Here is a 23,540-nt window from a genome sequence, read left to right as displayed (position 1 = left end):
TTGATGTTTTGAAGATCACGAGCGTGGCTCTAGTAGCAATATATAACATTCGGCTTATTTAAACTGGTTCCCGTTCTCTCCGTTGTCTCGTGACGTGTACGCCTGTCAGTCGAACGAAGGTTATTCGGACGGGAACCAGTCAAGGCTCTGCTTACCGCAAGCGAGATATTGGCGCTAAGGATAGCAGAAAATTCTGTGCTTATACCGATGGCGTATATCACGGGCTAGCGAGGAATTTCGGATTCTGCTCAAACTTATTTTGCGTCACTCAGGATTCTGTACTTGTCACGTAAGCGCTGAATCTCTGTGTGTAATTTCAGGCCGCAGCTTTATAGCTGAACGGAGCAGCAGCCCCATCGCGTTGCACAGCACTTCGCGCAACCGGTCACGGTACCTCGCGCTTAGTTTGAGCGACGATAAAAATCTCACTCCGTGTGTCAAGGAGTATTCTTTTTAAAAAAATCAAATTTTTGGACAAACGGAAAAAATAGAATTGACAGTCCGGTTCAAGTGCGATAGTCATGGAAGTCTGTATTTGATCGATCGACTACGACCGAGGTGAGAAACGTCTGCGTGTTAGACCATGATTCGATCCGACAAAGGACTCAGGTTTCGGGCAAGTTCGTACGTGTACATGTAGTGTACATGTATTATACATGTACACTGTACATGTACAGGGGGTGCGGGCGCGGCGCGGCAAAGCACGATGGCACGGTTTGGGGATCTAAAATTCTCCACGTGCATAAATAAATTTGTGAGTGAAACACTCATGTTTTAATAAACAGACACACACAAGAAGCTGTCCTTTTTTCTTTTTTCTTTTTTTAATCTCAAATTGACGACAGGACACACTCTCCAAGAATTCCCCCCCCCCCCAAATTACGGTCGGGCCGTCCAAAATAGGGTCGGCCGTAAAACGGGAAACACAACTATTTTTTGTTTGGCCTAAGCAGTCAACCATGGCATTGTGGCGCGGTTGTGTGGAGTGCCTCCATGAACTAAGACTACAACCATCCAGAATCAAAGTGCAAACCAGGTTGCAAACCGTACATGTACATGGACAGTACGTATGTGGTAGGCCCACGGTGCATGCACAAGCGTGAAATGTTTGAGGACCCTGGATCAATGTACCGTTGCACACTGTCCATCTGTTCCTTGTTCTATGGTGTACTAAGCTGATCTAGTTTGTGCGGTCATTAATCGGTACTGAATTGAACGAAACTCTTGTCAACATGTCAGACCAGGACAACTGGTACGAATACATTGTGGTCGGTTGCGGGGGTATAGGTAGTGGTGCCGTGTACTGGCTAGCCAAGCGGGCTGGTCCAAGTAAGTTTAACCCGCTACATTTTTATGTGCTACAGTAGTACGTAATTAGTTGTGGGCGTATCATAGAAATGCTCTGCGAACGGGAAAAGTGGATCACAGCTTTGTGTGGTTATTTTATCACCTATGTAAGCAATGTCTATTTCACATTAGTGTGCTCGCGTACACACCGTAGGTTTTTAATAAATGCGCAGTGATAGGCCTAACCATCATAATCACCCAGTTTTTCCGAGCCACATAGCCGGCCGCACCCGCACCGTTTCTAATGGTGGTGCGGATACGGGATGCAGCCCTGAAAATACGATGCATAAATTGCGGATATTTGAAAAGCCCACGTTAGTGTATACACAAACAAATTGATGTGAAACTTACACACTGCTTACCATGCTTACAGTGAGAGTTGAAATCATGTCATGCCAAATTGTCATAAATTTAACAACTAAAGTTTTCTAAGCCGCTACCGTACCCTACGGGCGTACCATAATGTCGAATACGGGTCCCTAATGTCATTTCTAGTGGCCTTGTCACGTTTACAAGCTTACTCCCTGTTTTCATAATACAATGCATTTTAGGCCAGTTTTAATCATGGAGGTTGGAATTGTGTAACGTTGCTTATCTCAGACCCCATCTTATGTAACTAGGAAAACCCGCTGTCCTCGGGCTGTGGGTCCAGGTGCTAAGTATACATATCAGGGGCGTATCAGTGTGCCGTAAACGGGTCCGGTCATACACAAACTGCGTGACGGTAAGTTCGCGCGACAGCTGTTGCAGTTAACTTTGTTGGGTCCGATCGGCCGAACTTGCGATCGCTCACTATCTACCCGACTTCTGCATGAAGTTATTGAAAAATCGTGCCGTGTGGCATGGTAGCATCCCTGGTTATAAATAGCCAATTTCTCTTTTGCATAGCGTAACTTGTGCCCTTTTTCTCCATTCAAAACAGCGTATCGGCGCATGGCGTCTCTTATAATTATGTAACTAAGCAAAAGCTTGCCCCGAATCACGAGGTATAGCAACAGTGTCTTTAGTATCATAATTCAAATTATTACGTTCACGTGAATTTAAAGAACGCAGTGTACCAGATTTTATTCAAAGTTTACCCGCAAAACATTTATTGTGACGCCAGACCAATATCCGTGCAGTCTCAGTGATTCCAAGACTTAATTACGTAGTTTATTCCGAATGTATGGGTACACTTACATCTGTGTTAGCTCCTGTGAGGTTACTTTAGTCACGTGTCGGCCATATTGAATCGAAAGCGAGTTTTTGAAACCTGGGAGTACTTATCAAAGTAATGAAATCAAAGTTCGTTACAAACAGTACAGTGCCGATTTTCACTTTTGAACAGTTTACATTTGGGATTGAGCTTAGGTCTATCTATGTTTTAAGCCACATTTAAAAAATGGAAGTGAAGCTAAGAACACAAAATAGGCTGGCACCACCCCGTTCAACAGATTACACCGAATGAGTTAGTTTCAGAGAACACGATCGAAAATAACTCCCAGTAAATAACGTCTATTCAATTTGGCATCATTCATGAAATATAACACATGACGTTGTTCCGACAAAACCCATCTGAAATTCACATTCTCACGCTTGTCAAGCCGCGTCAATTACCAGGTGTCTGGGGAAAAGGACATTTTCTGCTGACCTGTCTCAGAAAAAATGGGCGCTTTGCGAGAACAGTATAATGCCCCATTTTTATAACATTGGTGTCAAAGGAAGCATGCAACATAACTGATGAAAACTCTTGAAAAGGCTCGGGAAAACTGCAGACAAAAACACTGAGATCAAATGCAGTTACAAAAAATTGCGCTTTTCTAATATTGTGCAATATATTTTGCTCAAGAATATTTGACTCCAGATATAGATATCTGAAGACTTTATGCAGTATTCCTTCGCAGTCCTAGCCTGAGCTGATTTCAGGTCCATTAAGATTTAAGTATCATGTTTTTCAAAACACGAGTTGGATTAAGTTGATCGTTTTTCATGTCCCACTTATCTGCCTTCTTTGCATTCTTTGTCTCTTAGGTGTACTGGGTCTGGAGCAATTTCAGTTGGGACACGACAATGGGGGCTCACAGGACCATTCACGAATCATGTAAGAGGCTCGAATGGATGGTTGGTTTATGGGACAGAGGTCATAACGTATGTTGAAGATGGACAAAAGACAAGTGAGATCTTTCCTCATTAAGAAACTGCGTCGCAGAAATGATTCCATCTAACCACAAATTAACTATACAGATTTTCAAACAGTGCTTCCTTACAGCTTTTGGGCAAAATACCCGATCCGACAATCCACCACCGTCAACGAACGAGGCTTTTATAGCAAAATGCCAACTTTAGAAATAAAACGTGAAAGTAATATCGATATCGTATAATGTGACAAGTGCTAATAAGCAGTGCTCAAAGTCGAATACGAGTTCAAGTGACTTATCCTCCCCTCCCCCATTGGTTGAAAAGAGCAATGTTGGTTTCAAGTGCTCATATTGTTGGTTGCGATGCGACCGTAACGGGTGCGTTTCATAGTTGTTTGTGAACCGGTGAAGTGCAGTTCTTGCCAAAGGAGCCTGCGTTGCGCCCTCTCTTGGTCTAGCTCGGGGTTCGTAAGGCTGTTGAAGCTGTTACATAATTCAAGAGTCTATTATAAAGTATCACCAGCTTCTTAGTTTGGTGACATTTTGCTGTAAAAAATGAAGTCGGTTGTCGGCCTGGGTGGACAAAACAAAACAGAACGATCCAACAAGTTAAAGCACCCCGGTTAATCACGAACCTGTGTGAGATCGATGTTGGCAAATTAGTCACAATTTCAGTCAGTTACGACGTCTTTATGACCAGCGAACAGTTGTTGGTCCATTTTTTAAATGTTCTCCCCCGCTATTATTCGTGCAGCCGACTGTCGTATAGCGATCCCTTGTACACCAAGCTTGCCAAAGGGGCATATGAGTGCTGGGAGGAGGTTGAGAAGGACTCGGGTCTGCAGTTGGTTTACAAGACCGGAGGAGTCAACTTCAGCCGACGAGGAGGCCTTGGGGAGAAGATAGTCGAGCGTTATGCGGAGTCCATGCAAGAAAATGGGATTGAGTATGTATCAAAGATGCAGCTGCTCGACTAAACAGACCAAAGTTTACAAAGGTACAATGCACAAAATATTGAACGATTTTTGGTCAGGCACCTTCATTGGCTATGCTCATAATAAGACGCTGCAGTGTTTGCGACGATTTCAAACCAGCCTTTGATGTAACCACTCCTTTACCTGCCACATGGACAACTGGTGCTAGGAATGCATGCAATTGCTGTTACGAGAATAGCTGGAGGGCGGAGTGCAAGTAGTGCACGTGTCGGTTCTGCCGCCACTGATAAGTGCTACTGCTGTTAGCAAGTTTGGGCGACTGCCTTTTGTCAACCCAGTTTGAATTTCCCTGACAACCTACAAAATGGACCAATAGTTGACACTTAGACTTTCCTCGAATATGTCTTCTGCTCCTTCTGCCTTTTCTTTTTCACTTACTTAAGTACCACTGAGGTGCGCTGCGTGTAAAACCAACACAGAAAAAGTGGTATAAGCCCTAACCTTTGCCTTGACTCATTATAACAAAACTTGCTATAGATGGCTTTCCTTCATATTCCGTCTCTGAAGGTTCGAGGAGCTGAATGGTTTACAGCTCCACGAGCGATTCCCACAGTTCAGCGCCAGCGACAACTACCGAGCGGTGTATCAGAAGGACGCCGGCCTTGTGGCTGCGGCGGTCGCCAATGCCGTTCACATACAGCTGGCCAGGAAACACGGAGCTACGATCCTTGATGAGACGAAAGTGGAACGGGTTGAAAAAACGAAAGAGGGCTCATACAAGGTGTGTATCCATATAGAAACCGGGAGAGATATTTGTTCTAAATGCATGAGCCTTCGTGTTGAGAGTATTGCTCCCTTTACGGCAAAACCTGACGGTACAACAATTATCCATTTTTTAAAGGTGTTCACTAACCGAGGCACGTTCCAGTGCAGGCGTGTGGTCATCGCGGCCGGTGCTTGGGTTAACGACGTGCTTTCATCGGTGGGGGTACAGCTGCCGCTCACGGTGACCCAAGAGCAAGTCGTCTACTTCGCTACATCAAACCTTAGCGAGTTTACTAAGAGCAAGTAGGTCTCTCCATGAATGCTGAATCATGATGTGCATTGTAGCACATGCACCAATATGATTTTCTTTTGTCAGTGTAATACATGCACCATACAAATTATATTTTACCAACAAACTATACTGCTCCATCAAAAGAGGCCAGACCATAACACAGTGTATGTCATACGTCGAGAAGTGCTTAGCCATGTGAAGTGACAGAGGTAGAGATACAGTCAACCGCACTCCCAAATTTTAAAAAGTCACTGCAAGACATTACGGCCTCGTTTCTGGACTGGCTTCCACATCGGTGACTCCTCTATAGTATAATCCAATCTGAACCTAATCTGTTCTTTTTTTTCAACCTGTTGAAGGTTCCCCATCTGGATCTATCACGGCACAGGTTCTGACCTCTACGGCATGCCAATCCATGGCAACTCCGGCGTGAAGATTGGCCTGGACGCCGGTGGTGAAACAGTGACGCCAACGACCCGGACCTTCATCCCGAACCAGACGAGTGTCAAGGATTGCATCGACTTCTCCCGGGAGCACATACCAAGGGTAAAGTCGGTGTAATTGCAATGTGACTTTGGGGGAGTAGATGAAAAGTGGCAGATTGTTACGGTATAGAGTTTTTCGAAGCATATACAGGATGACTAACAAGGAAGGCCTGAACAGTGAAACTGGAAATCAGAAATGGAAAATATCCCATAAATGCAAAATTGTAAACATAGAAACAATATAAGACAACCATTGAAAAATGGGGTAAAGAAGACTCTTTCCATGTCGACTGTTATCCGAGTACATGTAGTACTTAGCCTAATTTTGTAATTACATACTAAACGGCAAGAGCATTCCCCTTTCAAGCTTGCAAACAAAACTCACGTTAATGAAGTTCCTAAAGTTTTGCATGTAACTACACATTTACCGGCCTTGCATTACGAATGCTAATGAAAAGGTTTTCACTTGTTCGTTGTCACTGTTTTGATTTATTAACAAGGTATCGGTATGAAGTTACTTTTTTTTCTTTCTTTGTGCCAGTCGGTGGGTCCTATTCTCCACGTGAAAACCTGTCTTTACACTATGACACCGGATCGCCACTTTGTAATCGACACCTGCCACCGAACCGATCACGCGGACGTCGTGTTATGCTGTGGAGCTGGACACGCCTACAAGTAAGTACAGATGAACGCTTACTGGACTGGGGTTCATGAATACTTATCACCATAATTCACATCTTTGAATTAATCAAAATAATGAAAGTCTTACTGAACTATCCGCCCGAGCTGAAGTGCACCCCCAATCGGCGAAAGAAAGACAGGTGGTCGCAAGTGGGTTCTTGCACGTTTTATGCGTGTACGCAAAGACCATACAAGCCCGGAATAAATTAGTTACGCGTACTCAACGTGCTCCACGTCAAATGCGCATATATACTTAATTAGGCGCCTCAAGGGTCGAGTTCGGGCGGCCTGTTCTTGACACGGGTTTCTTGGTTCTCGCTCTCTAACGGCGGGAACACGACTCAAGAACCCTGTTCTCGGAACAGGATCACACACCATCTCCTCAGGGTTTACACGAACACACAGAAACGCTCGTGGGATTTGATTTTTGAGCAGCCTCAAAAACTATCGAGAGGGCTTACAGAGTCAAAGACAATGGAAAGTTTTGACAAATTAACATTAATAATTTCCCCTGACAGAAATGAATTTTTCAAGGAAAAGAAGTTAGCCCAGTTATCCAACATTAACTCTCGAAGAATGCATAAGGATGCCGCCGTGTTGCATGTTACTTTTGCCACAAAATAACTATACCAGCAATAAGCGGTTGTACCTTCCCGGCGTTCCAGCGGCCGACCCACGAACAACAAATCGAGCTGTTCGTGAACAGAATAAACCGCCCGAACTCAGCCAAGGCGTACCAAAAAAAAAAACGCCCTCTTTTGTTCCGCTCGGAGCGGATGATGCTCGTTCATAAACGACTGTGTTGGTGATTGTGTGATCTTGCTCGTGTGCAGTGTGTATAGGCTCTGGTCCGCGTCACACTTTTCTAACACTGCAGGTAACGCGGTTTAAAGCGAAACACTGCAGCAGACATTGCACCACTCCTAGAGTAGTGTTTACGTTTCTTCTAATATAAGATACAATTCTAGTATAGTTCAAGTGAAGCATGTTTACAAACAAATGTAAGGCATAACGTATTGAGAAAATGAGGAGTGATCTGCAAGTAAGCACTACTTGTCGACAGGACCTATCACATGTAGCCGTGTAGTTCATGTAATGGTCTGTCTGAAGGAGGATTCAGACGAAAAGCATCAGTAAAAATAATGATGAACTTTGATGTCCTTGCTTGGAGTGAACTTGCATCTCACGATTAGGCTGGCACACGCAGCTCGATGAATGACCGGATTGAATAGCTAATGCAATGAAAATTGCAGGTACCCGTACCTTATGTGTGTGTTTTAAATACATCACACTTTCAGTTTTTTTTCACATCAACCTCAGCGAATGGCACTGTCTTCAGTGCATCATATGCCCGCATTTTCAGTCACGCGACAGAGGAAGATCGATCGCGACGATATCATTATCATCGTTATTAGCACAGTCCAGACCATTTCAAGTTAGTTTGCGAAGTGGCGCTGATTTTCAACAGTAGAGCGTACCGCACACTAAAGAATAAGACCAGCGAAGCTGCTCTGACTGGTCTTTGTTGCCCCAAACAACCTGCCTTGTATTCTTCGTCTTGCAGATTTGCCAGCGTGCTTGGTCGGGTTCTGAGCGAGCTGGCCATAGACGGGCGCACCAAGTACGATATCGCAGCCTTCAATCTCGGCCGGGCGGCTCTGACCGACCCCAGCTTCAAGCCGATTTTCCAGCTGGGAATCACCAAACTCTCACAATCCAACTTGTAAACCCAAACTGTTTTCATTCTCTTCCCTTAGCTTGGAGACACAAGGATGGAACCCATACATCCATACTTGTGAGATCTTGAGAACACCCTGTTGAGTTTCGAAGAATTGATGTTAAACATTTTTTGTAGCTTTCATACGTCAATAGAATGTAAAACCTAATTTGGACTATGTGTATATCTTAAACTAAAATTGCATACCCGCATGTAATTCAGAGAGGATTTTAAGAAAGGATTTACACATTTTTAGGTATTTTATTAGTCTCACTATCTTGGCCCTGGAGATAAATTGTATTCGTGTCACAATTGAAAAAAACAAAATGAAGCAGCAACAACAGTATTTTTTTAAAAAGAGGGAGCACAATTTAAAAAAATTAATTGCTTACAACTTACAATGAACAAAGAGACATTAAATCGTAGCTGTAGTCTTTGACATCTTCAGACCGATGAATCATTAGCGATTTTAGTCTTTGGAGGGCTTAATTTGTAAGGCATTGAAAATATGCAACCTGAGGCAAGCCTGGAGTGTAACCACAAGGGGGCTTAGCTTGTGTTTATCCATATCATGAATTGCGTTCAGGCGTAGGAAAGACATAAACTTGGCAAGAAATTTGAACACACTGAGAGAATGAAAAGCAAACAACACAACCAAACAATCTCAGAGCTTTCTGAAAATTAAAACTCTTGACCGTTTGGTTCAAGTCACAAATGCCAGCTTTTATTCTGCCCATTCCACCATTTCTTGGATGTAGAGAGGTAAAATAGATTGCTAAAAGATAACTTGGAATACAAAAACCATTTCTGATATTTCAAAAAAGTAATCCAATCTTAAATTACATTGTTGTATAACTATTGATGATACGCTATGCAGTATTTCCATCGGTATCATAAGCAGTACTTCAAGGATATTACATCATTACTTTCAATCAAGGGCACATATTTTATATACAGATATTAGAATTTGTTGGCTCTCGATACTAATGGGCCTAAATAATCCGGCAAGCCTTCTGAACTTCAAGAACTTTTTATTTTGTATCTTGTAATAGGGCTTATGTCTGAATGTCCTTTCTTTGAGGACGAATAAGCCTTCAAGTAGGAAAATAATAATATTAATTGGGCTGAATCTTGAGTTCCAGAGCAGACGTTTCAAGAGAAAGGGTATATGGAGAATCAACGCTTAATATACATGTATTGAAGTATGATCCCTTATTTCTAAAGATCACTCGCTAGACAAAAAATTGTCACTTGAAATAAACGAATTAATGGTTCATTAGCAGCCACTTCCATCGCCACAACGGATGAGTTCTGGAAGAAAAATCTTATGAATGAAAATCCAACCGAACTAAACAAACAAGAAGAAGGTGCGGTGGGAGAGAAATGGAAGGGGGAAATGTAAATAACATGAGATACGACGTCACCCAAATCAAAATATACCTGTGAATCAAACCAACAGCGCAAATTAAATGTATATCTGTGCCCTTTTGTTTAATTTAAGGGTGTACGTTACCAAATAAATGAAACTACATGTATATGATTTCTTCCATGTAAACTGGGTGACGAAACACTAATGTGTGTTGAACTAATATACGGTGTCCACATAAAAAGTATACTGACATATAAATTAATGCTACAACAAAACTATTTAATATATGGGAAAGAGAAATATATCTCTAGAAAAGGTAGAACGCCTTCTTTTCAATGGTATACAGCTTGTGATGTTATTGACACAGATGAATGATCAAACTAGACCGGTGTTAAGGGTACTGAATACTGTTATAACAAAACTATTTTATATATGGGAAAGAGAAATATTTCTCTAGAAAAGATAGAATGCCTTCTTTGCAATGGTATACAGCTTGTGATGTTATTGACACAGATGAGTGATCAAACTAGACCGGTGTTACGGGTACTGAGATCGGCACTGTGACAAGTTTGCATATGTGATGAACAAGGCTAGACCATGCACGTGTGCAGAATACCAAATGCCTTTCCTTTAAGGGGGAACTGTGAGCAGTTCCATATTGATAACAAAAGTCAGCATGTGGGGTGAAAGCGATTTCTTTTTACGGCATTACCTTCAGAACCAAATTTTCACTACACCCTCAGCTAATGTTCAGGGCTGGAGTTAACGTGCAAGAACAGTGGAAGAAGTCAATAACCTCTGTCAAGACCTTGAAATGATCAGACATGTTACGAAGATGTCAGATGTGCATTGACAGGAATGGTGGCCATGTGGAGGACTTAGCACATTAAACTGATGAAGTAAGTAGCGAAAACAAAGAAGATAAGATTGATTTAGGTAAATTCTTTGTTTTCAAGGATGGGTTCTTAAAGCAAAGGCATTTGGTATTCTGCCCACTTGCATGGTCTAGCCTCGTTAATCACACATGCAAACTTTTCACAGTGCCGATTTCATTACCCTAAACACTGGTCTGGTTTGATCACTCATCCGTGTCAATAACATCACAAGCTGTATACCATTGCAAAGAGGACATTCTGCCCTTTCTAGATATATATTTCTCTTTTCCATATATAAAGTAGTTTTGCTATTACAGTAATTTGTATCTCGGTATACTTTTTATGTGGACACCCTGTATATTTTAACGGGTTTTCTTGAAAATTCGAGTGCAGCTCGGTTTACACGCTTGATTTGTGCTTGGCTGTTTACGATGTTTTTATGTGCTGGTACATAGACATACGGGTTGTACGCGAAAGCAAACCGTTGTAGCTCATGGTCGGTGGCAAATCTCGGCCTGGATAGGGTTAATGTGCTGGTCCTCCTTTCACGTCTGTAATGCCAAAAAAAAAGTAAAAAAAAAAAATGTGCATAGCTGCGTGCAGGCCTACCCGCATTAAATTCTTCGCGCATTCGCAGTGTCGTCGGTATACATTGATTAAGCTGGGAAGTAGATGCTGCCGGGCATACGAAACGAAAAAAAAAACACCCAAAATCGAGCAAACCAGGAAATAGAATCACTGAGCAATTGCAGTGGTTGGAGGTGATCTCGCGAAAGGACTTCTCCCACGGTTGAAACAGGAGACACACCTTGACTTGAACTTGGCCGATTCTCTAACGGGGGAATTTTAAATGATTATGGGCAGTGCTGTGTGTAATTTTCGTGTAGTTGGCTTCTTCTTGGCAGTCATCTGCTTGCCGGGTTCCTCACAAGCCTACAACATGTTATTTATGTCATTGTTGGGTGGGCCAGGAAGTCATTTTTATACCGGCACCATCATTGCCGAGACCCTGGTGCAGCGGGGACACAGGGTTACCTTTGTCATCAGTGATGTGTTTGGCTATCAAGCAAACAGCAGCCTGGCTAAACTCTTCGATTTCGAGGTGTACCCTTCAACGATCCCCCGGAGCCAAATGCGGGAAAACCTAGCCGCCCTCGGCTCCTCGAGTCTGAGGGGCGAGAGGAGTTCCTCTTGGGACTGGCTGAAAATGTGGGTATACGGCGGGACCAAAGGTGCCAGCACGGGCCCTGCCATCGGTGTTAACACCTTCTTTGCCGGTGAGTGCGACTCTGCTCTCTCCGATTCGGCCATGATGGATCGTCTTCGAGCCGCCCAGTTCGACATCGTCGTCGGGGACGTCCTTTACCCTTGTTTCATCCTAATCGCGCAGAAGCTTAACCTACGGTACGTAAATGTAATGAACGGAGTCATCATGCCGATGGCGCATAGCCGGCTGGCGGGCATGCCGAACAACCCAGCCTTCTTACCGGGGGCTATGACGACGTTAACGGACAATATGAACGTCCTACAGCGCTGCCTCAATGTCTTTGCGTATGCTGTGAACGCCTTCCTTTACGACACCTTTTATCTGGGACCCTTCGATCGTCTCAAGACGAAGCACGGGATTCAATCGGAGATGAGCATGTACGAGTCGTTGGGCCGGGCCGAGGTCTGGCTGATGAACACTGACTTCACCACTGATTACCCTCGCTCGCTGACACCTAACGTCGTACTTGTTGGCGGCCTCACAACAACACCAGCTAAGCCACTGGATAAGGTAAGACCTGCGTTTTCATGGTTGCATTTTTCAACAACACCGAAATGTTTAAAATGGGTGAATGCAGCTCAAGTACATTTGTGTACAACTGTTTTCAACTTATGTTTTAACGAGAGATTCCAGCTTATATCTGCGTAAAATATGACCAATTCGAACTTTGAGAACGAAAACACTTTCGGCGATAAAGGGGTTTGGATGGCTGCCACCTCTTAAGCAAGTGCTTTTTTTCCAGAGAGTATGCACTAAGGACGTTTCCTTGTGAAACATAACAACTGCCTTGCAAGATGACTACCACGCAAAGTCTCCATTTCAGGGGCTACTGTGAATGGATACTGTGGCTTTGGTGTAAACCCTGCATTCATAATGAAGGAGGCTTGGAATTAATAAATCAGAAGGATACGTAAAAACAAAACCTAGTAGCCATGAAACTTCTTGAGGGTGGAGAAAAGATGATAAGAGGTGAGTAGGGAGACAGCGAATGGAATTGACGGCACATGACCAATTGGTATACAATTTCGTATTGACTATATCCCGGGATCTCGATCCACCAGATTCGGTAGTTAAAAAGATTTTGAATTTCAGTTTTCAACTACCTCCTCTAGGATCTGGAGAGTTTCATGGACGGATCTGGCGAGCACGGTGTTATTCTGTTCACCCTGAGTTCCCACTTCAGCTCCCTGGATGCCAACCGATCCAATGAGCTGGCTGCAGTTTTTGCTCGGCTTCCCCAGAGGGTGGTGTGGAAGTACGAGGGGGAACCTCCTGCCTCCTTAGGCAACAACTCCAAATTGGTCAACTGGCTGCCACTCAATGATTTACTCGGTAAGAGCTATCGCGTGTTACCAGAGCCCAGACAAGTTACCGTCTAACCTCCCATCCCTTGCCCACTCTTGCCTCCGAATTTCAAGAGTACATAAATTATGGAGCCTACCCAAGTTTGGATACAAGACTGAAGTATATGGAAAACTTTCATCTCTGAAGTGTGCATTCTGGGGTTATAAGTTGCAGCTTTGATTTTAAATGTGGAAACTCTTCAGGTTTTAACTGTTGAGCAACTTTTTTCTTCTTCAATGATTAACTACAACCAATCAGTGAAATGCGAAGCAATAAGCCTAAATACTCAAGAGGCTAGAAATCCACGCAATGATAGGAGTATATATGACGGAAGTCCAGATTTCATATGAAAATGGTTTGGTTTGGCCCAAATTATTCTTTCAGACCGGAACCCGGATCAAAATAGAGCTGTTTGATGTGCGAGTCAAACTGCTCAAACTATCTCCATTTTGTTTGTCATCCTGTAAAGTTTTGGTGTACCGTTTTACAGGACATCCCAAGACGAGAGCTCTGATCAGTCACTGCGGCCTGAATGGGGTCTACGAGGCCATCTATCACGGAGTGCCTATTATTGGGATACCGCTCCTGGGCGACCAGTTCGACATTATCGCTAGGATTCAGCCTCGGGGCTTCGCCAAACAAGTCGACATCAACACATTGACGGGAGACATATTCTATGAGGCCATCGTTGAAGTTTTGCAGGACAAACGGTAGGGAACGGTGGTCCTACCATCCGCAACCCTACCCAAGCCCTTTTTTTTTGGGGGGGGGGATCTTAGACTAGGGAGTATTCGAACCGGGTACTTTTTAAAGTAACACAACACAGCCGGGGTTTTTGTACGGCCAACAGTGAATTTCATATAACTCCTGGTGACGGATATATCTACCAGCAACAGATTATTTTGCATATAATTAACTTGTTAAGTGAGGTGTGATTTCAAGCTATAAACGTAGGAAACAGGCTCATACAAATGACGGTAGCACTGATGTACACTGGGTGATCGTAAAATACACCTGTTGCTTGTGCGCGAGCGCAAACAAGAGAGCGGATTCGCCCAACGATAAAGTCAATGTAGACCCACACGTCATAAGCACTGCATTAATTGATTAATTTAAAGGTTAGCAGAAATTGAAAACATTTTAGTTCACGTGAAATATTTCAAAATAACAATAAATACCTGACCATTTCAACAACATCATAAATTCGGTGTTTAACACGTTAATCGTGACCCCAAAATGAACCAAAAGATCCTGCGTTTCCCCGCCCACAAACAATCCCCTTTTGGCCGTTCGCGCTCCCAGGCTGATTTGATGACGTCATCGGCAGAACGCCTACACGTAAAGTGTACATGTACATCGCATGATTACAAACAGTACATGCAGTATCGCACGCTTGCAAAAGGCCACGTTGTGTTTGTTGTAGCTTGGCCCAATGAGGCAAACACAGCCTCAATTTTAGAAACACACGGTAGAAAGTCTTTTAATTTCTACCTTGAACTGAGATAGTTAATTTCTATTAACCTTTAAATGCTGTTAAATTCACCTGTGCCATGAAAACGTGCCCTGCTTGATAAACAATGGGCGTGTGCCGCTTCTTCCGCACGTATACGTGCCGATCTCACAGAGGTTAACTACTCGTGTAAGAGTGGACGAGCCACTTTATCGCCCTCGATAAGTTTCGTGATTTGTAAATGAGTAAACTGTCGTTTTCATTTTTTGTAACAGATACAAGGAGAGCGCACTAAAGTGGTCCCGAATCTTCCATGACCAGCCCAACACTCCCAGAGAACGAGCAGCCAACTGGGTGGAACTCGTCACTAAGTATGGCGGCAGCTATCTCCGGCCCAAGTCCCTGGATCTGAATTTTTTCCAACTGCACTCTATCGATGTCCTGGTGTTTCTTGGGGTGGTCGCAGTTCTGGCTGCATATATAGCATTTTACTTCACGAGGATGATATGTCGTTTGATTTGTTGTCGCAGCAAAGCCGGAAGAAAAAAAGAAAAAAACGAGTAGACCAATCATGATCAGTTGTCTCTGTATAAACAGTGTTCGTGGCATCTTTAAATGTAGACAAAACACACCGTTTCCTCAGCAAAAGCCAGACTCTTCTTTCTTTCTAAAGCTTCTTGTAAAATTCGGTAAAACAAAATTAATTTTAGTAAAATCATGTATAGATTATGTGTTTACATTCAGGCAGTCTCTTGAAACTCTATGGTATAAGACACGTTGGCTATTGTGAGACATTATATTCTTTCAACGCTGTAATAAGTTCGTGTGGCTCCACTCACATTTGATCTGCAAGAAAAGTGTATGCTCCCAACTGCATCTCCCTCGCCCAACAAGTGCATGTAACTACAGCTGTTTTTTTTTGGGGGGGGCAGCATAAACTAGGCCTATCGTGGTAACAAAATGTGACGCTGTACCATCGAAAATATACAATTCTAGCAAGGTTATGGTGAAAAAAAAATTGTTTTCAGATCCCAGTTGCCCTTGAGATGTCTGTTTGCAGGGCTGTAGAATTCAAAAGAAAATTTAACTGTAACGTTCAGAACTCAATGAACCTTGAAGGCCCTTAAATTGAGCTTTATTATCAATCATGCACAGACTTAATTTACTGACTTTTGGTTTTCATAGTATAAGTGTAGTATAATCTTTTCTGAAGAATCTCTGAACAAATATACCATTGAGTCAATGCCGATAACAGCACATGGTTCGAGCACATGGACCACTTAGTTACAATTTAGGTGTAACGCGAGCTACCACAGAATTGCCCAATGCATGTAGGATATTAATTGGATGCAGGCCTAATTGCTGGATTACATTAAATACAGAAAAATATCAGACAGCTTTAACACGTGTGTGGATGAAGCTAACTGTGTGGACTTACTGCCTAATGCCTTCTGTGGTCTAGACGCAACTAGAGGTACACACATCAGTATGGAAAGTGGCTGCAGCTTACAGCCACTGGGCGCACGTGTCATTTCTAGCCATTGCAGTTACTTTCAAACGTAGCCTACCTCTCGATTCAGATGCGTTGTGTATAGAGTCTGAAAGTAAAAGGCCACGTAGCGAGCTTCCAGAACCCTTGCGCGGTCTGCCCATGGGGATTTTACATTGGGCCGTCCTGTCACGTTCTATAATTTTAGGAAGAATAATTCCAAACTGAAACCACCCCATGAAACACTCATGTTGGAATTTTACCTTTGTCTTCCTCAAGTAATATTAAGGAAAAGTCACCTGGAGATAGGTAAAAAAGGAATTTTCTTAATCACCTTTCACGTCTGGCGATATCGTACATAAATCTCCATGTTCAAGCACGTTTGTTTTCACTGCCCTTGCTCACGTGAAAACGAGATTGTACAACGTTGCAAAGATTTACCTACCTGTAGTCGATGGGTTCCAGATTCCGTTGAGTTGACATCACCCAGTTGTTGTCAGCAAAGGTTAGATAAACTATTAGAATCTTTCGTAAAAGTAGAATATTACTTTATGTTAATTAACTTATAAATTTTAAAAGTGTTTAAAATATTTTGATTTGTTTTTAGTTTGGCGTTTACCAACAGACTACCGTAACATTTCAAACCGTAAATGTTCATCTGTGTACGAGACTGCCACATTGCACTGTTCTTCATGTAATTTAGATTTTCAGAAGTGATGGGTCAATTTTTGGCAGGATATTTCTCTTTTAGATAAGGTCATTTTTCAGTTTCTATAAATTGATATACTAGCAAATATTGTTCAAAGCCCTTTTTCCAAGTTGGATATAAAGAAGAAACTGCAAAAAAAATTACAAATTCTAAGATCTTTGCACGTTATGGTTCCTATCAAAGGGTTCCGGAAGCGCGCCATAAAGGCTGAAGCGCCACGATTTGCAGGCTTCCATTGGGTGATCGTTGAAGTTGCGCGTTAACTTCCGGTTGCACGGTTCCATGTAACGGCGATCAATGCATGTGCAGTGGGCGTGGTTTTAAACTGAAGTGAGTGTCACACTTTAAGCTTACGAACCGGATTGCCTCCAAATTTCAAGAGGAGCACTCTGATTGGTCTAGATTCCAGAGAGGATACATTATTTACGAGTAATTCATTATGCACCACGCGCTCCTAGCCGTTTCTCGAGGGGCATGCATATTGTGTGTCTTTGAATGGATCTTTGTAGGCCTAACGATTCGAAATGAAGTCATAAGAGATACAGTTGTCAGTGGAATCCTATTCAATTGAGGCAGTGGATACAACCGTCATTAAACCTGAGCAACTGCAAGCTTCAATCTGTGTCCTCGGTGGCAGGGATGCGCGTGCACATGTACATTTGAATTCGTCAACACGTGTGCCGACCGGTATGTCGCACAGCTCGACCGTTTACCAACTGAACCGTTGGGGCAACTCAACTTAAAACAAAATCCCACTTTCAACCTTTAGACAACTTTCTCTGTTACAAAAGGAAAAACAGAACACGATAAAAAGGTATAGGCCTAGAGCAATCCTTGATTCCTGTATATTTAATCTAAAATTGACGAATGATCAACATTACTAACACAAGTTCCGCAGTTATTGCTGAATTAATAGTATTCGAGAAACGACCCCACACCACTCCCGAAAAAGGGGGATTCAAAAAAAAGAACAGTACCAAAAGTACGAATGTCAATAATGTTCGCAAACCACGTACATAATTATAATGTCAGACATGATGCTTAGAGGTTCAACAAAATGATTTGCGTCTTACTTACCTTACGTCTTACTTTCCCTGCACATTGAATAATGAATATCCAATTGCATCTCCTTCACTGTGCTGATTTTTTTCCAGGATTTACACCAGTTCTTTCAGCAGATTATTTATATGGGTTTGATCATTACCAATGTATCTTACATTAATAATATATCTTTGTGGTTAACATAACACATCAAAAATTTACATGAAACAGGCTCGGTATTTAATTGTCATTAAGAAACTTTCATACCATCAATACCATCATTGGAATTTTCTTTTAAATACTTCGATCTTTCAGACAAAAGAAAGATTACCTGATACAGAGCTGATAGGAGAATACATGATTAGTCTTACATCTTTTTTAATGTTCAACTATGCCCAAACTATCTTAGCCCACCACACTACCTCAGGCAAACATAGAATCCTAACCCTTGGGAGAACTGAGCTGAATTTCTGTTTGCGTAATGCCTCTCAGGCGAGCCTAGGAGCGATAATCAGGCTCTTTGCCCACTTCTTTCAGCCCCTGAAAGTGGCAAACTCTGAAGAAGTCCCCGTTCTTGGTGTAGTAATCGGTGACCCCTTGGGCAACCTTGTCACTGGCTTCGGCCAGCTCCCTGCCTGTTTGTTCAGCTAACACCTGACAAAAGAGAAAAGTCGTTGACAAGATAGAACTCTCTGTCCCATTACATGCCAAATTCATCCAACTGTTGTGAATGCACAGCGTTTTCATCTAAAACACAACTATTTTGCTCATGGAATGCCAGCACTAGAAGGGGGCAGGGTCATCATCGGGGGGGGGGGGGGTGCATAGTGGGTTTTGTCATAGAATTAAACAATGCAAAGCTCTTTTTTCTTCACCAAATTCTGAGGGGAAGCATGAGGAGTAAGTAGATGTTAGTCTGGTTCTCTGCTCTTACAATCCCTAGAGTCTCCTCAGTAAGGTCAGGTAACCATATCACAGTCTAAAATTAAAACACAACACAATGTTGGGATGCGCAGACGTCTATTTTAAGGTTAAGTGCATGCATGCTGATATTCTTCAAAAAGTTGATATCATCAACCTTCACACCCATCAACATTGGGATGTTAGAAGCTGAAACATCCATGTTACCCTATAACAAAACAAGCTGGGCACCAAGAAACAGTTATTTCCATGTCCGTACATTTTAAACATTTTAATATTTAAATAGCTCCCTCTTTTTTCTGCAAATAATGTCCACTTTTGCCGATTTTTTTCAGTCTGAAAACTGAAAAACTGGGCCAGCTCTGATTAAATGGCGATGGTAGCAGCATGAAATGTGAAAAAGCAGCAAAAGTTATTCTCAAACACGGTCAGAAACACTGCATGAAGGCAAGTCAAATACAATAATGCAATTTTATGTCCACAACAAACGTTTTGCAAACATGAACAACAATGACCAAAAATCCATGAAATATGCTCGACAATCATTTTTGAAATCTTTACAAATGGGAGGAATTGCCCCTGATTTAATCACCAGATCTTAGGATTTTCTCAAATAGTCAGAATCTTTTCTGAGGGAGAACCAGACTATATGGGTGCTAATGGGGGGGGGGCTGTGATTGCTTATGCCCTGCTTAGTAATGCAACTTTACTTGAGGGAAGTCATTTTGGACTTTTTGCCCTGCCTGACGGGTATTTAACACTGTATGCTCAGTGTATGCCCCCGAAGGCTTGTGAAAAAAAAACACAACGTACTCGGGTGGGACTCGAACCCACGACCTCCTGCTTACTAGTGCAGATGTCTTAACCACTAGACCACCGAGCTTGCCGGTGTCAGCTGGCTGGGTCAAATGAGATGTAGCAGCGGATACCGCAAACAACTATTTTAAAGATAGATTTACACGTAGGGTGGGGCAAAAGTCCAAAATTAATTCCATCTCCGCGGTGCAAATCCATCTTTGCAATAGTTGAGGGGAAACACTTGTAAATAACTCTTTTCAGTATAGATGGCTTTTTTACAGATCTACCGGCTTCTTGCATTACAGGATCTAACAGCTGTTCCTGCATGTTGCCGGAGATGAAACTGAAAGCCAGAACACACTCGTGGCAGTTTAACATCTCACCTGAAACATGGCAGCCCTCTCAAAGTAGTAAAGGTTATCAAAGACAACACCAGCCGACTTGCCGGCCGCAACAATCCCGTGGTTACCCATGACCATGACTTCTTTGTCAGCCATGTTCTGGGCCAGCCTCTCACACTCGTTGCCTGTGTCGCCGGTGCCACCGAACTCCATGTCATAGGCAATTTTGCCATAAAACCTCATGCTACCTTGGTGAACCATTTTGAGTCGAGGGTCTTTCAGACAGCCTTGAAGAACAAACATAAAACAGGAAGGAATGAGTAAGAAGCTTTGGGCCTGTTGCGATTACTTGGATATTCAGATATTCAATTGATTATTGAAAATTTGAATATATGTTTACAAAATTAAATATCCAGAGGCAAAAATCTGTGAAGAATAAGGTAGCAGAAAATGCACATGCTAAACAATAAGGCCAGAATCTGTTTTCCCTCAAGTTTCTCCTTTTTTAGTTTTTATTGTCTCTGTTTTTGTGGAGATTACCATTTACTACAGCCAATGGAATTTTTTAGGTGAAAATTCTTTGAAGTAAATAACCAGTTAAGAGCAGAAGAGACAGACAGAAAGACAAGACTTGTCCCTCCCACTCCCACCCCTAAAAAAGATTCTGCACAAAATTAGGGCTCACTCAAACCGTTGCTGAAGAGAATTGAGAATGCTAGGGGAAACTTTCATGAAGTAGTTGGATCATTTTGGAGGCCCCCCCCCCGGGAGTGCTTCAAGCATGTCAATTTGCCCAGTACTCACTGAGTGCTGTTGAGTAGGGTGGATGGGCATGCATGACACAATCGATGGTCTTCTCATTGACCCGGTGGATGGCGGTGTGTATAGCAACCGCACTGTCCTCTGCGACTCCTTCACCTTCCACCACTTGCTTAGTGTGTATGTCCACTCCAATCAGGCAACTTGCTGTCACCTGTAGGAAAACGAATGCTTTCATTTTCACATTGTTACCACCTGATATACGTACCCCCTCCCCACCAACGCACTCTTCCATGGCTACCCCACCTCAAGAATGGATTGTCTCTGACAGAAGGGGAAAAAGAAGCATAGCAGGAATATTTTTTTCCTCCTAAACGTGAACATAAATCTCCACCCCGTTACCTCAAACACCATGGCGAAAGCTGATCGTTGATAGGCGTATTGAAGGGATGCCCTGCTAAGGGGATCCACCGGAAATCCATGGAATTGTTTAACTATAGATGGACAGATGGTCGGCGCAATCCTCGTCCAGAATTTTTTTTTGGTAAGCCCAGGCTACTCATTTTCTGTCATTTTCTGTGCAACCCCCCTCTAGATCCCCCTCTACATGGGGCATCGAGCTCTGTGAAAGCAGCAGTACCTTTACTCTGCCACCTTCCTCAGCTCTGAGATGCTACTTTCTTGTAACAGGTTCTGCCCTTCCACTTATGTATATTCATACAACCAAGTGCTCAGTGTTTGTCCAAGAGCTTGGGAAAAGAATTCATAACCTTACTAAGGATGACTCGAACCCACAACCTCCTGCTTACTAGTGCAGGTGTCTTAAAACCAGTTGAGCACTAACTTTCCTCGGCTCATTCTTGCTGAAGTCCCTCTCAAATCTCCTGGAGAATTTTTAAGGACCTGGGGAGGGGGGTTAAGGTCTGAACCTTTTTTTACCTACCTGACTCCAGTGCTTGCCGTAGGGGATCAGCAGCATTACTTCGCCCTTGCCATTGCGAGCTGGTGCCCTCAGTGTCAGATGGTTGCATATCCCCTCCCCCATCCTGTAGTAGTCCAGGCCGCGATAGCTAGCCGCTAGATCTTCCCTGGCCCGCTGATTAGCAACCACGTGATCACTCCCGACAGTACAGAGAGCCCGGCTTGGAAAATTAAAAAGAAATGAAGCATGACACTATTGGTGTTTTTAAGTGAATGCTTCAAAATTTTAACTGCAAAATTTGACTTATTGTTATATTATTAGATTGGTGATTAAAAACTCCACTTTTTAAAATACTCGGTCTCAATCCACATTACACCCTAAAGAATGGGACAATTTGATTGAATAGAAAGTGTTCAACTTGAAGCTGTGGATCATTCACCCAACCAATTTGATTAAAAAACCCAGTGTTACGACACCAATGGCTTGAAGTCACACGGAGTAGTGATATGAGTAGTGCCTTCCTCCATGGTTGTTGGATCATGGTCGGTTGGATATATCCAACTCTGGTATGAGCGTCATATGGTGTAACTGCAGAGCACCCCGGAACTGTAAAAAACGACCCCTGGAATGACTGGTTACTTGGGTACAAGGTGAAAATCCCTTCAGAAGAGTGTGACACTTTGACCTGTACCTGTCTATGAGGTTGATTGTGTTACTGTCAATGTTAATGTACATGTACACTGACGCATAATCCACCAGTTTTACACGTACGTACTGCACATGTATGGAGACCTGTTGGAAAAGACAGGAGAGAACCTCGTGTTCACTGTTTACGACATATTCCCAGAACTGAGGGGTCCAACGTCCGCCCCCGTGGGATCGGGAGCAGGGAGGACGTCGGACCCCACAGTTCTGTCAAAGCATGGTCAACGCATCATGGTCAAAGCCAACTATTTGCATGAGCCAGCCCCGTCGCACTCGCAGCGGATCCGTCTGATCTAAGTACCATTCATGAAGCAAAATGTTTGTTTCTCGTACTTCACATACCATCTGGCAATGGCAGCTGTCCTCTGTCCATGGACGACGGAGACGGCTGCTTGCAACAATCTGCTTGCAACAGCTGAGACGACTGCCATGGTCATTCAGTAAGACAGTGCGTCAACTGTCGTGACACAGTCCATGCCGTGAAGCTGGGTCTGTTCTATTCTGGCAACACGACGGACCCGGCCCTTTGACCCTCTTTTAAAGGGCCCTCTTGTTTGCTTAAGACTGCAGTGCAGGCTTCACATAACCTGCTTCACATAATCATGTGATATTATGGTTGTGACGCACATTTTGTTGTATGCTCGGGATGCATAAAATAAACTTTTGATGGCGCTTCCAGCTACTCAGACTATTTGCTTCACTGTATTTATTCATAATCAGCAGCACATTACGGAGTTAGGAAGAAGGTCCAGTTTTAGAGGCGAGAAGAAACCGGAGTACCCAGAGAAAACTTGCAAGAGCGAGTATCATGGACTGGAAAACAAATGCACTTAAAGCCTGGGCCAAACTGGGACTCGAACCGGGGCCTCATTGTTGCAAAGCGAGGAAAGAACCCGCTCCTCCAATACGTACTGTACACTTGCAGCTTAATTAAATACTAAGAAGTAGTGTGATGACGCACGTCGTTCAACCTCCTTTTCCCTCTACCAACTTTCGGCACATGGAGCTACCAGTGCAGGGAAAACTGTGCGCTTGGCGAGTAATGCACCCGCAGACAGACCTCTTCCATCAATGTCGTCAGTAATGTTTTCAATAACCTCTTTTAGGCATACATGACACCTCGTGGCCATGGGCCACGGTCAGGTTGGCGGCGCGTTGCGGGTCATTCCGCGCCTTCCACTTCTACGGTCTGGCTTCGATTCCCGGCACTG

The 23,540-nt window shown here is 43.2% G+C and overlaps 3 protein-coding genes across 6 annotated transcripts; 2 read left to right on the top strand and 1 right to left on the bottom strand.

Annotated features, from left to right (window-relative positions):
• Nucleotides 1–1,037: 1,037 nt before the first annotated feature.
• Nucleotides 1,038–9,894, top strand: LOC110982213 (uncharacterized). The gene is made up of 8 exons (XM_022240482.2): nt 1,038–1,329; nt 3,358–3,427; nt 4,219–4,410; nt 4,967–5,180; nt 5,301–5,467; nt 5,816–6,002; nt 6,483–6,616; nt 8,187–9,894. The coding sequence occupies exons 1-8, from the start codon at nt 1,233–1,235 to the stop codon at nt 8,347–8,349; spliced, it is 1,224 nt and encodes a 407-aa protein (XP_022096174.2). The 5' UTR covers nt 1,038–1,232; the 3' UTR covers nt 8,350–9,894.
• A 1,324-nt stretch (nt 9,895–11,218) lies between these two features.
• Nucleotides 11,219–16,047, top strand: LOC110982212 (UDP-glucuronosyltransferase 2C1-like). The gene is made up of 4 exons (XM_022240480.2): nt 11,219–12,360; nt 12,963–13,182; nt 13,685–13,904; nt 14,920–16,047. The coding sequence occupies exons 1-4, from the start codon at nt 11,434–11,436 to the stop codon at nt 15,206–15,208; spliced, it is 1,656 nt and encodes a 551-aa protein (XP_022096172.2). The 5' UTR covers nt 11,219–11,433; the 3' UTR covers nt 15,209–16,047.
• A 1,629-nt stretch (nt 16,048–17,676) lies between these two features.
• On the bottom strand, nt 17,677–22,903 carry LOC110982211 (uncharacterized). Of its 4 annotated transcripts, none has more exons than XM_087138130.1 (5): nt 22,663–22,903; nt 21,646–21,844; nt 20,748–20,916; nt 19,986–20,230; nt 17,677–18,537 (listed from the first exon to the last, which is right to left on the bottom strand). In XM_087138130.1, exons 1-5 carry the CDS (start codon nt 22,764–22,766, stop codon nt 18,382–18,384), a joined length of 873 nt encoding a protein of 290 aa, XP_086994256.1. In that variant the 5' UTR covers nt 22,767–22,903; the 3' UTR covers nt 17,677–18,381. The 4 variants fall into 4 exon arrangements, with proteins under 4 accessions (XP_086994256.1, XP_022096168.2, XP_022096170.2 ...); XM_022240476.2 differs by having other exon boundaries at nt 22,672–22,898; XM_022240478.2 differs by lacking the exon at nt 22,663–22,903 and adding an exon at nt 22,316–22,374.
• Between the last annotated feature and the right edge of the window lie 637 nt (nt 22,904–23,540).

Source organism: Acanthaster planci, linkage group LG06 (genome assembly GCF_054643075.1).
Source record: "Acanthaster planci isolate LZ-2023a linkage group LG06, COTS_SCS, whole genome shotgun sequence".
Taxonomy (NCBI): Eukaryota; Metazoa; Echinodermata; class Asteroidea; order Valvatida; family Acanthasteridae; genus Acanthaster; species Acanthaster planci.
The sequence above is the reverse complement of the archived record's forward strand: the minus strand, read 5'-3'. Positions and strand labels throughout refer to the sequence as shown.

Bases quoted from the DNA above. Each gene is read 5' to 3' on its own strand.
- LOC110982211 (XM_087138130.1), bottom strand. From the start codon at position 22,766: ATGACCATGGCAGTCGTCTCAGCTGTTGCAAGCAGATTGTTGCAAGCA. The intron at 21,845-22,662 runs GTACGAGAAACA...TAATTTTCCAAG, and splicing joins ATTGCCAGATGGTATGTGAA to CCGGGCTCTCTGTACTGTCG. The intron at 20,917-21,645 runs GTAGGTAAAAAA...GTTTTCCTACAG, and splicing joins ACGGCAAGCACTGGAGTCAG to GTGACAGCAAGTTGCCTGAT.
- LOC110982213 (XM_022240482.2), top strand. From the start codon at position 1,233: ATGTCAGACCAGGACAACTGGTACGAATACATTGTGGTCGGTTGCGGG. The intron at 5,468-5,815 runs GTAGGTCTCTCC...AACCTGTTGAAG, and splicing joins AGCGAGTTTACTAAGAGCAA to GTTCCCCATCTGGATCTATC. The intron at 6,003-6,482 runs GTAAAGTCGGTG...TCTTTGTGCCAG, and splicing joins CCCGGGAGCACATACCAAGG to TCGGTGGGTCCTATTCTCCA.
- LOC110982212 (XM_022240480.2), top strand. From the start codon at position 11,434: ATGATTATGGGCAGTGCTGTGTGTAATTTTCGTGTAGTTGGCTTCTTC. The intron at 13,183-13,684 runs GTAAGAGCTATC...ACCGTTTTACAG, and splicing joins GCCACTCAATGATTTACTCG to GACATCCCAAGACGAGAGCT. The intron at 13,905-14,919 runs GTAGGGAACGGT...TTTTTGTAACAG, and splicing joins GAAGTTTTGCAGGACAAACG to ATACAAGGAGAGCGCACTAA.